At 39.7% G+C, this 14,268-nt stretch overlaps 2 protein-coding genes across 3 annotated transcripts; one reads left to right on the top strand and one right to left on the bottom strand.

Moving 5' to 3' along the window:
- The first annotated feature begins 4,030 nt into the window (after positions 1-4,030).
- LOC143848609 (pentatricopeptide (PPR) repeat-containing protein) lies at positions 4,031-7,022 on the top strand. Its single transcript, XM_077357583.1, has one exon. It carries the CDS (start codon positions 4,045-4,047, stop codon positions 6,409-6,411), a length of 2,367 nt encoding a protein of 788 aa, XP_077213698.1. The 5' UTR covers positions 4,031-4,044; the 3' UTR covers positions 6,412-7,022.
- Positions 7,023-9,145: 2,123 nt separating this feature from the next.
- On the bottom strand, positions 9,146-13,724 carry LOC143848918 (pentatricopeptide repeat-containing protein At4g18520, chloroplastic-like). 2 transcript variants are annotated; one of them, XM_077357964.1, is made up of 2 exons: positions 10,119-13,724; positions 9,146-9,948 (listed from the first exon to the last, which is right to left on the bottom strand). In XM_077357964.1, exon 1 carries the CDS (start codon positions 12,560-12,562, stop codon positions 10,718-10,720), a length of 1,845 nt encoding a protein of 614 aa, XP_077214079.1. In that variant the 5' UTR covers positions 12,563-13,724; the 3' UTR covers positions 9,146-9,948; positions 10,119-10,717. The 2 variants fall into 2 exon arrangements, with proteins under 2 accessions (XP_077214079.1, XP_077214080.1); XM_077357965.1 differs by having other exon boundaries at positions 9,146-9,567.
- Positions 13,725-14,268: the final 544 nt, after the last annotated feature.

The raw sequence follows: 14,268 nt of genomic DNA, 5'->3' as shown, positions 1-14,268 counted from the left end.
TTTTATCATAGAAGGACTTAGAACGTATCAAATTGAATAACTAAACCAAAGTTCATGCTCTCAGAGTCACCCAATTTTCCAACACCTTTGTCTTCCACACTGTAGATATAGTGCCCGTGATTTCTTCTTCTGATCTGCTGAAAACTGATCTAACGTGGTTTCTTAGAACCAACCAACAACACCATCACCAGATTCTCTTTGAACAGTCTTTGTTTTTTTTTTCTGGAAGAAAAGGCTGATTTGTTTCGGCTTTTCTTGAAGGAGAATTCATTTTTTCTATGGCAAATTCCAAATCTTCCAAATGGGTATTCTCTCACCTGAAAGGCATGTTATTTGAATGCTAGTCTCTTACAAATTACAACGGCATCCTTCCTTGTAGTTCCTTCGTGGAAGGTGCACTCTGACTCACACAACGTTTGACAAACCCCAGGGTCACGAGAATTGACTTTGGCATCTTGGTTTTGGATGTTAAGAATTGATTTTCAGACTAAGACAGATTAGACTCAAAATTGCGTTTACTATTGAGAACTAATTAAGTAAACAATGGTTAAGGCTCTCTTCATTATTTTTTTCACCTCAAGCTGCTCATCCCATGGAAATTTCTTTATTAGAAAACCTTTTCCAAAGAAAAAAACACAAAGGTGAGGTGCATCATTTTACACGTAAGTTTTGATACGGTAATCATCTCTATTCAAATCCCATGCATAAGACGAAGTCCACCTTTTTACACCATGTTTTGATAGGTTGGGTAGTGCCAACTCCACTCAAACTCATGCATGGGATGGAGACCACCATTTTACCTCATGTTTTGATGGACTGGGTCCCACCATCTCCACTTAGGCCATGCATCAGGGTGGGGCCCACCATTTGACACCTCATGTTTTGACGGAGCGGAGTACATTATTTTATAGCATGTGCGAAGATGTGAGTGTGTGTAAAAAGAATGGTAAACTGAAGGGTGATGAGGTTCAAATAGAGGAGCCACCCCTGGCGGCTACTTTTATGAGGACGCCACCCTAATGTTTAGCATTCCTCTACTAGAGGGGCTGCTAGCAAAACAGGATTTCGTTTGGACAATGAAGTTGAAATTGACCGTATCGTTTGACAATTTCACTTTCATCATTATTTTCCAAACCAAAAACCCGTTTTGAAAGTGTTCTCCTGTATACCATTCTGAGATTATTCATTTTAGGATCATGGAAAACTATTATAATTTCTAACAGAGAGAGATCGAGGGAGAAAATACGTGTGGCCTTAGTCACGGAGACACTGGAAATCTTCTCTTCTCCTTTTTGTTGATATAGACACATAGTCAGGCCAAGAAAATACTGGTTTCTTCTGTTTGTCTGCTCTATTGTATCCACCATTCCTTTTTATTTGATATGGTTTGTCTATGATAAGAAAAATGTGTGATTCCTTAGCAGCCATGGAGCTTACGTTAGGACTACGTTAACGTCAAGTCTTAATGGCCATTTTCTACATGGATGTTGATCTCCATTAACTAATTCATATGGTAATTTAGGCGTCCGAGGGTTTCAAATTCGATGTTTATTAGAGAAATCATGTTTATTGAATAAGATCAAACTTGGATTGCATGGTTCACTCAATGCCATATGTTGAGAAGCAGGAGGAATTAGGGCTGTCAACGGATCCGCTTCTGATTATCAGATTTGGAGTGTTCTTCGGATCCTACTTCCAATGTCACAATCATGATCGATTTCATATCAGACCGTCCATCGAAGTGTCCTAGTAGGTCCTACAGTATACATGGTTAAAATTCTCAGATGATGACGAATGCAAACGTGACCCATAGCTGGGTGTATGAGCCGGTGGCAACTTAGTGGGCTAGGGACTTGTCAATGGATAGAGAAAGAAGAGAGAAGAGAAGAGGGTGACTTGAGAGTTGAGACTTGAGAGAGATGAATAAAAAAATATTAAAATAAGAATCGTTTGAGAAAAATACATGGGGCTTATTATTACTAAGACACCCCTAAATTATTACTTAAAGCCGGCGTTTTCGTAAAATAGTATAATACAATTGGATTTAGGACTCTCCTCGGGCTTCTGTTGGTTGTCTGGATCTGATTGGTAATAATTTCGGATCCTATGATAGGGTCCCGAAATGTGTCCATGGATCATGGGAATGTCTCTCTATCCCGTCCGTTTATGTTCTTTAAGTTCGGATTCGGATGGTCCATCTGGGTCCATTGACACCCCTACTGAAGGGTGATGAGGTTCAAATCGGGGAATACTCTGCGCGACCTCATTTTAATACATTGTTGGTTATTAGTACGGTTACAATTGGTAGGGGTGCAACTTGGGCCATTTCCTATGGTTGGGTTGGGTTAGGTTTGGGAAAAGACAGCCCAATTAAAATTTGGGTTGGGTTAGGGTTGAGCTCTTCGGCAGCCCGATCCGAGATCCGACTGAAACTCACCTTCATCCTTTAATTTTTCTGTGATCTTCAAAATCTTAGGGTAATGATTTCTTTTCTTTTCTTTTTTGTATTTTTTATGTTTTTGCACTAGGCTAACCTGAACCTAACCCAAGGAAATGCCAACCAGATTTGGGAAAAAGTGGTCAGACAGGTTGGGGTTAGGGCTGAGAGATTTAGAAGTGGGTTGGGTTAGGGACCATCCTCGACCTAAGGTTCGGGCCCTGTCGAGTTAGGGTTGAGAGAATGCATGCTATCTTGGGTTGGGCTAGGGTTGGCCTCAACCTAGACCCAACCTTGCCTGAATTGCACCCCTAATCAACTGTAGTCTAAACTAAAGTTGTTAGTTGTGAATCCAAACCCAAACATAAGTTCAATGTCAACCTCTACACCAGTTACACAAGTAATGATTTAAATCAGAATCTTCTGGTGAAATTCAAACTGATTTTTAAGTGTATTGACTAAATCTCTTCTGATTTCTTCACATTTTCTGAAACTTCTACCAAATTATCTAGAGCAAGTTCTCTGAACCAGTAGACAAGCAATATAATTTTTTACCTGATTTCTACCTAAATTCTTTGACTAGAGTTTGATTCGAAAATGGTACAATGAAGACCCTTTGATCGAGAAATGGTACAGAAGCAGATCTTCAACTGTGGAAAAAGTAAGCTTCTCATCTATAATAATACTATATATATTGGAAAAGCTTTGGTTAAAAGTTAAAACCTTATAAATCTAAAATTTCATTATAAACCTTATAAATTTATTAGGTATGGCCGACCAACTGATCAAGTCTCTCCCTCTCCCTTTCCTCTACTCTTCCTCTCTCATGCACCTGTGCCCACTATTATTTCATGGAATACTTTTTCATGGTTGCCAAACATGGCCTTGGATAAGCTAATGTTCCATGAAAAAGAAAATTCATGGTTGCCTATTGATCTTAAACACGTATTATGCTCACGGGTTCGGGGTTTCTATATCCTTATTTTTCAAACTTTCTGAGCCGTCCATTTTACATCAAATACATCCTATGGTTAATAATCATCCCAGATGAAAGATTTTGAGGCCACACAATAGAGTTTTTATATGGTGTAAGCCCGTATAGTCCAGAATTTTTCAAAAAGTAATGTACGGCTTACACGTTAGGACGATCCAAACCGTCCTCTTGATGGACCTCAACGTAAATAAGTTCTGCCCTAAATATCATTTCCATTGGATGATCAGAACCTTCTGATCTAAAGAAGTATCCAAAAATGTAGTTCCTCTATAGATTGTAGGGCTAGGATCATCCTATTAAAATGATTTTATGGGAAGAACCTATTTACATCACCATAGTATGATCCAAACCGTCCATTCGATGGGCCACAACGTAAATAGGTTTTTTTTTTTTTGATGAGTGAAGCCTATCGAATGGACGGTTTGGATCATACTATGGTGTTGGCCGTACAGTGCTTTTTGAGAAATATCTCCCAAAAAATAAATGGTTTAGATCATCCAAAGATGTGGGCCCCATATTACTTTTTTTTCTGCTGATTTAACTTAATGCGTGCAAATAAGACCGTTGAAAAGGAAACATTTCGCGCGTTTTCTCTAATCTGTTCTGTTTGAAAATGTCACTCAAGGAGCCCCCACTCTCGCCATGTCTCTCCTCTCCTTCAGATTTCTACGTATCCCTTCTCCAAACAAGCCTGAAAAACAAAGACCAGATCACTGGAAAATCAATTCATGCCCGGATAATCAAAGCCGGGCTTCACTTGGGAGTGTTCTTGACGAACAATCTCGTCAACTTCTACGCAAAAACCGGATTGATTTCTGATGCTCACAACCTGTTTGATGAAATGCCTCTAAAAAACACATTTTCTTGGAACACCATAGTCTCCGCCTATGCGAAAAGCGGTCGACTCGAGACCGCATTACATATGTTTGAGAGAATTCCCGTAAGGGATTCAGTTTCTTGGACTGCTATGATTGTTGGTTATAATCAAATGGGTCGGTTTGAAAACGCGATAAGACTCTTTCTCGAGATGATTAAGGATAGAGTCCCACCCACCCAATTCACTTTTACTAACATTCTAGTCTCTTGTACGGCTTTGGAAGCTTTGGATATAGGCAAAAAGGTGCACACTTTTGTGATTAAACTTGGTTTGAGTAGCTACATTCCTGTTGGAAATTCACTCCTCAACATGTATGGAAAATGTGGGGATAATAAGACAGCAAAAGTCGTTTTTGATAAGATGAGTTTGAGGAGCTTGTCAAGTTCGAATACCATGATTTCTTTGTATGCACAGTCTGGCCATCTTGATCTAGCTCAAGCCCATTTTGTGAAAATGACAGAGAGGGATGTTGTTTCTTGGAATTCGATCATCGCGGGCTATAACCAACACGGGTTTGATCTCAAGGCATTGGAATTTTTCACACAAATGCTGAATGACGCATCAATAAAACCCGATGGGTTCACGATAGTTAGTATTCTATCAGCTTGTGCAAATCTTAAATTGTTGAAAACTGGGAAACAAATCCATGCTCATATCATTAGAACCGAAATTGATTCTCAAGGGCCGGTTCGAAATGCTTTGATCTCAATGTACTCGAAGTCTGATAGTGTAGAAATCGCTCAAAAGCTTGTTGACCAAACAGTCACTGCGGAACTCAATGTGATATCATTTACCGCACTACTCGAGGGCTACATAAAACTTGGGGATTTGCAACCTGCGAGGCAAGTTTTCAACTCGATGAAAGACCAAGATGTGGTCTCATGGACAGCCATGATAGTGGGCTATGTGCAGAATGGTTTAAATAATGATGCCATTGAGCTCTTCAAATCAATGCTAAATGAAGGGCCTATGCCGAACAATTACACTCTAGCAGCCATGTTAAGCGTTTGTTCAAGCTTGGCAACACGAGATCATGGCAAGCAAATCCATGCCATGGCCCTAAGATTGGGGCAATACTCATCGGTCTCTGTTAAAAATGCACTCATTACTATGTATGCTAAAGCTGGAAGCATTACTGAGGCAAGGTGTGTCTTTGATCAAATTTCTAAGAGTGGAGATACGGTTTCATGGACCTCCATGATTATAGCTCTAGCCCAACATGGGTTTGGAGAAGAGGCTTTAGAACTTTTTGGCAAGATGTTGAGCTTTGGGGTCAAGCCCGACCATATAACTTATGTTGGTGTGCTTTCTGCGTGCACCCATGCAGGGTTGGTTGAACAAGGCCGGAATTATTTTGCATCAATGCAGACCCTTCACAAGATCAAACCCACCCCAAGCCATTATGCGTGTATGATCGACCTATTTGGGCGTGCTGGATTACTCCATGAAGCTCAGGATTTTATAGAAAATATGCCAATCGAACCGGATGTTATAGCTTGGGGTTCACTTCTTGGCGCTTGCAGAGTTCATAAAAATGCAGAGTTAGCAAAAATCACAGCTGAGAGACTACTCACTATTGATCCTGATCACAGTGGTGCTTATTCTGCACTTGCAAATGTGTATTCTGCGAATGGGAGATGGGAGGATGCTGCTAAAACGAGAAAGTTGATGAGGGATAGAGGAGTGAAAAAAGACCAAGGTTTCAGTTGGGTTCAGATTAAGAATCAAGTTCATATTTTTGGAGTTGAGGATGCACTGCACCCTCAGAAAGAATTGATTTATGAGATGGCTGCTAGGGTTTGGAAGGAGATTAAGAAAGTGGGCTTTGTTCCAGACACGGACTCTGTATTGCATGATCTTGATGATGAGATGAAAGATCAGATACTCAGTCGTCACAGCGAGAAACTTGCGATTGCCTTTGCGTTGGTCAGTACTCCTGAGAAAACTACCTTGAGGATTATGAAGAACCTTAGGGTCTGTAATGACTGTCACTCTGCAATTAAGTTTATTTCTAAGGTTGTAGAGAGAGAAATCATAGTGAGAGATTCAACTCGATTTCATCATTTTAAGGAAGGATCTTGTTCATGTGGGGATTATTGGTAGGCAATAATAACAAATGTCGGTAGAATGAAAAGAAATCTGTGATTGCATTTTTCTTGACAAGAATACATGACTGCTATTGGAGGCAGGTACAATCCAAGATGAGATGAGGCACTTAAAGTCTGATATTTTCCAAATTGCCTCTTATTGGTGTCAACAAAGGCATAAGAAGATTGTTCTTAAAGTGATCCTCATATGGAAATCCTTGAAATTCTGAAATCATCAAGAAACATGGTGAATTTACATTTCCACATCCACGTATTAGAAAATGCCATGCATGGACAGAACTTGTTGAGGTGGAAATCAAAATCAACACAGACGCCTGTCTATCAAGTGATACAGCACATGTTGGTGGCATTTTTAGAAATCACAAAGGTAGCTTTATTTCTGCCTTTCTGATAAAAGAAAGCGTAGATGTCATCTACATCCCGGAATTAAAGATTTTTTTGTGAAGCACTTCAAATTCCTACGAACAAAGGGTTCAAAGAATTTGTCTAGAATCCAACTCTCAGCTTGCTGTTCAAATTGTGAAAGGAAAGACTCTCCCCTGAAAAGCTACTTTTGTTTGAGCTGTTATGTTCCTCACTGGCAAAGTTGTAGACTTTCAAATACTACACACATGGATGGGGGGTGGGAGTGCGTGGGGCGGGGGGCGGGGGGCGGGGGGAGAGGGGGAAGCATATATGTTTGCAGATTATCTTATTGAACTTAATTTTCCTCTTGAGGATCTGAATATTGATCATCTTGTAACCCTTGGATCTTAGAGAAGTTACTTATAATATTGCATTGGCAAAGAAAATATTTGTATTTAATTGGTCTAATTCATTGCATTTTTCTTGTAAGGAAACATCGACCGTCTCCTGATTATTATAGATTAATGCATGAGATTTGTAATTCTTTTTTTGGTCTTTCGGGGTTAGTTGGGTTATGTCGGGTCACATTGCTGATTTGTTTGAGGCTTGGGAATTTGTTCCTTGGCTATCTATTGGTAAATTCCTTGGCAACCTCACTTTTGTTGTACTTTGGTTTGTTCGGAAGGAAAGAAATAAAAGAATCTTTAATGATATGCGCAATATTAGGATGGAGCATCTTAACCTCATGTGGGATCCTTGTCCTCCGGGATTTCTGAAGTTAAATTGTGATGGCTCGAGCCTCAGAAACCTGGATCCGGTTAGAACAGGGGGTCTTCTAAGGAATCACGAGTGGGAGATTAGATGGGCCTTCTCCGGTCCATTGGCAATAAAGACTCTAACGAGGTGAAAGTGCAGGCCCTCCTTTGCAGTATTCACCTTTTGGATCAGTCTTTGCTTGATCACCTTATCATTGAGAGCGACTCCCTCAATGTTGTTAGATGGGTGAAAGGCGGATACAACTTCCTGTGGAGATTTGCAGACACGATTGAGGAGATTAGCGACGTGATTGAGGGCTAATCTCCGATGTGATTGAGGACTATGATATTTAGATTAGATGTGTGTGGTGATCTGCTAATTGTGATGCTGATCGGCTTGCTCACTCCGGTGTTCTTAGAGATGTTGTATCGGTCTTTTATCATCTTCCTCCCCGAGGATCTCTGACTCTTTTGTTGTTTTCAGGTTCGATTTTTGTGTTATCTTGATTTTCTTTGTGTTGAGATCTCCTCGGTCTCGTAGTTTCTCTCGCTTTTCTTTATTTAATGCATTACCATTTAAACAAAAAAACACTCATTAAGTGCTATGAAGTCACTAATTCTTCCCTTATCACGATTTTCTTTTGAAGCCCCAATTACTACTTGCCACAGTATATTGAATATTCGGATGCCCACAATCTACCTCTCAAGGAATTACAATAATTCAGACTTTAAAAAGTTGACTATCAGCTATTTAGTTTCTTCTTCTAGCTCTCTATCTCCAACTAGAAATCCACATCTATGAGGAGAAGGATGTAAAAAAGGCCGTCTTGTGCCAATGGATAGGAACAAGGTTGCAATAGCAAGCAGATTCAACAATCAAGTGAAATGCAACCGACAATAAAATAGAACTAAAGGGCATAAGTGAGACACCTCATCTCAAACTTAGGTGTGTCCTGAACCAATCCAAATGATTTAACACAGAATTGGACCAACATGGGAAACCAATGCATCCTCTACTTTCTCATGCTCCACTCTGGAGAAAGGATATCTTGTATAATTCATAATAACTCCAAATAACAAAAGACAACCAGTTAAAAAGTAGACAGTGCTATCTGACATAATGATAATGAACCAAATCAAAACCAGCTTATAAACATGTTTAACCAATCATTCACATCTTTCCACATTAAACCAAGCAAACATATAGTGAGTAAACCTAGACGTGTCAAAGATACCGTCACGCAATGTTTTTGAGTTTTGACCATCTTTCTCCCTTCTCAGTTCTCCCTTTGTTTCAATTTTTCTCAAGTTGTTTGACCACGTCGGTTTTGTGTTTCTCCCCCTTTTTATATATGTGCATCGCCATTTAAGAAAAATATCACAATATGAATTGTTTGCTAGCAAGCTGACACATACTAATCATTCATCTAACATCCAAACTCATGCTTATTAGATAATAATCTTAAAATTAATACAACAAGCTCATATCATTCTCAGAGTCTCAAACATCAAGTTGTCGTTGTTGACTGTTATCATCGTCTCCCTCTTCAATGTAAGTAATGCCCTCAACCACATATAGTGTGCTAGATTGAGTGCACATGCCGACATGCGTTCCCAAAAGAAAGTATGAGAAAGTAAGTATGTTGCAGTATTAATATTTAAGTACACACGCACTATAAATAAAAAAGTAGGAAGCATAGAAAATAAACAAAGAAAAACTAATCTCACGGTCCACAGCTGGTTTCCATCTTGAGCAATAAAGGTAATATATAAGTCCCCACATACTTCAAATATCAGCCAAAGAAGGTCCGTCCTGACCTACTTTTAATCTCAGTGTGGAAAAAAGAAGAGAAAGGTGATGCTTGATAACAATCCCCTCCATCACTTAGGGCCTGTTTGTTGTAGATTATGTCAACCGATTGTGGAATCCAGATTATGGTGTGCCTGTCCGCATGCTGTCCTGCAAGTACGTCAAATTCCCATAGCCACACCCATCAACCGCACCAAAGGATCATTTATGGTATTGAATCCAGATGCCTTTTGTTGTTCCTCTAAGAAAGGATGATTAGGTTGGGGTGGGGTGGGCAGAATTGGCGTTCAAACATTGTCCATCCATCATTTGAACATTTTCATGGTTTATAACAAGAAAAGAGATATAATATCTATATTAAGGCAGTAATTCCATGTTTGTGAATTACTTCATAATTTCAAACTAGCTGGCACTTATTACTCCCCATCAGCAAGTGGTAAAAATTTTAGAGGGTAAAAACCTCAGAATTGTTATAATTAATCTCTACAGATTATCATGAATGAGAGTAATCCGGAGAAGAGCAGAAAAAGAACCCAGGGAAAAGCTAACAACGGCTATTGGTTCAAGAAAGATAATTTCATGATTCTGATTCCAATTTAACCTCTCAAACGGCATGACATTTCTGAAAGAAAAGAAGAAGAAGAAAATATTACCATTCATAAAAATAAGAATTTAGGAAATATTATGACAAAAGAACCAGTATGGATTTTGATATCTTTTCAGACAGAGAAGATAACTAGCATTTAACTACAAAATTTGAATCCATGATACATAGGAAACAGAACTACTAACCGTCCACGTTAAAGCCTGGAAGACATTACACTGCCTCAGATGGACATCATATCTGACCCAGATGAGTTTATAGGATCTCGCCTTCACAGACCATCATTCCCTTCGCCCGATTTAAATATTAAAGAATCATATACTTGAATAAAAGAGCAAATGTTGATACTGAGATACATGGACGAGTAATCGGAATTATAGCAAGCTCAAGCTGACTGCAGCCACACACTGATCTGGCTCGAGATGGCATGTAGTCGTTGGCCAAGTCTGTGTTACCTGGAATATGAGTTATGCCAGTGTCATACCGAAATATGAGAAGTCCTTTGGGAAATCCAGAGTTTTCCTCTATCTTCTCAACTTTTAAGCATTGATACTATTCATCACTCCTCATCAGGGCTTCAAATGCTACTACTATTTTGTATTAAACAAGTATTGTCTTTTACCTCCTGTGTCCAAGTAAGATACCTTTAGTACAGCTACATTGAATCCAAATGATAGAGTTTTGTTCCAATTAGACATCAACTATTTCTTCTGTTTTTCCAAATGATAATTTGATTTTTTCTTTTATGATCCCCAAAATTCCTAAGTGATCTTCAGAACTGACATGATCAAGTAGATTGCAAGAAATGCGCGGATGAGCACTCAAAATCCCACTGAACATCTCCACATGCACTAAGAACTGTTGTGAGGATGAAATCATCCACCTTAATTCCCTCTGCTTGCATTCGATACATGAGTTGTAAAGCCTCTTTGCACAGTCCATTCCTTGCATACCCTATAATCATCACCTTCCAAGAAACTAAATTCCGCTCAGGCATCCTATCAAAAACGCGAACTGCATCCTCAAGGAAGCCACATTTTGCATACATGTTGATAAGTGCACTACCCACATACACATTTGATAGACCATCGGTCTTGTTCGCACAAGCATGGATCCATTTCCCTTCGCTCACAGCCTCTAGTTTAGAGCATGCTTTCAAAGCCGACGAATATGTAAACGGATTAGGCTCCACACCTTCCCATAACATATCATTCAAGAACTCAAGAGCTTCCGAACCATGTCCAAGACTAGCATAGCCCGAAATGATTGATGTCCAAGAGATTACATCTCTCAAAGGCATACCGTCTAGAACCCTGGCTCCATAAACATATTCCCCACACTTGCAATAGAACCACACTAATGTGCTTCCAATATAAACATTGCTCCCAATACGATTCTTCAAAATCTGTGCATGAATTTCTTTTCCCAAGCATAAAGATCCAATCAAACCGCAAGCACTGAGAATGCTAACAACTGTATGGTTGTCAACTAATATACGCCGCCTTTTCATTTTTCGAAATAAACTCATGGCCTCCTCTCCAAGCCCATTTTGCGCATAACCCGCGATCATAGAAGTCCATGTAACCGTGTTTCTCTTCGTCATCTTATCAAAAACTATTCTAGCATCTTTCACCTGCCCACACTTCACATACATACCTACTAGGGAACTCCCAATAAACACATCATCCTTGATCATTCTTTTAACTATGGCACCATGTAGCTGTCTCCCAAATTTCAAAGCCTTCTCTTCGCCACAAGCCTTCAGAACACTGCACACTGTAAATTCATTTGGGCAAATACCATCAAACTGCATCCGTGAAAACAGTGAAAAAGCCTCTTGCCCAAGCCCTTGTTGAGCGCAAGCTGTGATCATAGTTGTCCAACAAACGACATCTCGTTCGGACATCCCGTCAAAAACTCTAAGCGAGTTTGTTAGATTTCCACACTGAGCATAGAAATTAAGAAGGACACTATTGACAATCAAATTGCTCCAATTTCCTTTCACAACACAAGCGTGAATTTGTTCCCCAAGCTTAATATCCATTCTCCTACCACACAAATTCAAGGCACAAACAAATGTCCGACTATTGCCTTGAATACAATTTTCAACAAAGTCATTGAATAACATCAAACCTTCTTTGTCCAACCCAATTTTCAAATACCCATTAAGCATCGCGGTCCACGAAACGACATCTCTTGCAGACATTTTATCAAACACTTGACGAGCTGAGCTTAGTTCAGCAAATCTTAGATATGCTGCAATCAAATTGTTATCAACAAATGTTACTGATCTTCCTAATCCCTTTACAATGATTGTGTGTATGCTTTTCGCTTCTTTCCCATTAGAGCAGGACTGAAGGAGAGAAGAAAGTACGTTATGATGAAGAAATTGCTCGATCGATGGAGGGTTTGATAATTTGGCATCTAGGTTCTTTGGAAATACAGTAATGTTGCATGCGTTTTCTGTTTGGGTTGAAATTGAAGGGATTTGGCAGGCTAAAATGGGGTTTTTGAGAAATTTCTTAATGCCCTTGTGGGTTCTATTTCTTGGCTTCTCCTTTGGTGGTGATGGATTATGAGAAATTTGGAGTGGATGAAATTGATGAATGTTTAGAAGTGAGGGCGCAAGCATTTCCGAAAAATGGTAGTAAGATATTGTTCTTTGCAAAATATAGCCGTTGCCCTGTTTCACTTTTTGGCGGAATGTATTGCCGTTGGGCTTTTAAGCATATGAAACTATGCTCGCTACCCGTAATACACTGATTTTACATCGAAAGAAATTAAAGGCAAGGAAATGCTAAAAACAGTAGGGATGCAACTTGTGTGGGACTGGGTTGGCATTTCGTTGTGTAGGTTTGGGTTGCGTTAGGGTCCCAACCCGATTTAATTTCAGGTTCAGTTAGGGTTTGAGGCCTTGGCAACACGACCCAACCCCGAACCCGACCTCTAATTTATCTTGATACCCAACCCAATCCAACCCGATTTCGGATTAGATGGGTTGGGTTAGGGTTGAGAGATTTGGAGGCGGGTTGGATTAGTGTTGACCATCCTCAACCCAATGCTCAGGTTGGGTCAAGTTAGGGTTGAGGGAATGCCATTTTGGGTAGGGCTATGGTACCCTTAACCCGATCCAACCCGACCAGAGTTGCACCCCTTAAAACGACAGTGAGAAAGTTTAGCAAATTCAGTTGTGTCATCAGTTAGTGACCAAATTAGTGAAATTAACTACGACAAATTTATTTACTCCTAAAAAGACCAAAATATCCTCACATGCGAAAAGATAAAAATGGCATTAATATTAACTAAAAGCCTTTCATTGAAACAATTTATTATCTTCTTCCTCATATCCGTTTGCAACTGCTAAACCATAAAACAATAAGCAGAAAATAATCTCATTGTCCTGGCAGTACTAGCGCTCCCATCATCATCACTCTGCGAGGGGTTTGACATAACTCACAGTTTGGTCATAAACACGAGTGAGAATCGTTGATACCAGTGAGAATAATGTAAAGGAGAGAGCGGCCCGCGCCTTGTTACCGTGTTCCACATGTTGCCCTACAAAGTACAAAGTCAATAAAAACTCCTTTGACTCTACCGAAATATGACCGTGTCAACCGAATAGTCAGCCACGTCAACCACGTTCTTGGTTGAGTCCGCACCAAGTCAAGGATTTTTCTTCGTCGCATTTTGACCCGCATCCACGTTTGTAAAGAGTGTTCAAACCATTATTTTTTTTCTTAAAAGGCTTCGCTATCTTATTTCTATTATTATTTACCTTTCTTAAAAGGGAGATGATATTTTCAAACCCCCCCCCCCCCCCCCCCCCCCCCCGCCCCGCGGCGCGGGGCATTAACCTGATTTGACAGGGAGGTGAAAATGTCTGTTATCCTAGGGCTACTCTAAAAATAGAAAGAGTCTTGCACTACTCTACTAACATATAATTATAGGACTGGCCCAATTTGGGCTTTTTCTAAATTGAAATCTAGGAGGTCCAATGTACAACTTCAGTGAACACCCAAACACAATTAACCCACCAAGGGCAGGGCGCAGTCCAAAGAAATAAGCCCAACAGTAAGTTGGCCCATTCCTACAAGTACGATAGGTATTTATAAAACCACTAACATCCTAGTCTTTTAGCTAAGACTCAATCTTAACCATTGATTTGTATTGGTTTTTGGTTTTTGTTTTTGCAACGCCTAATCAACAACAAGTACTCTGACTCTACTCAACGCATAAAATCGAAATCTAAGAAGATTTAAGAAGATTTCTAGTGTTTCAAAACGAATTTGTTGCAATGGAAACGTGTTGCAACAAAACAGTAAATAAATTCAAAAATTT

The sequence above is a fragment of the Tasmannia lanceolata genome, unplaced genomic scaffold, assembly GCF_043159265.1.
Source record: "Tasmannia lanceolata isolate RefF3 unplaced genomic scaffold, GAP_Taslan_0.1 ptg000016l, whole genome shotgun sequence".
Lineage (NCBI taxonomy): Eukaryota > Viridiplantae > Streptophyta > Magnoliopsida > Canellales > Winteraceae > Tasmannia > Tasmannia lanceolata.
The sequence above is the reverse complement of the archived record's forward strand: the minus strand, read 5'-3'. Positions and strand labels throughout refer to the sequence as shown.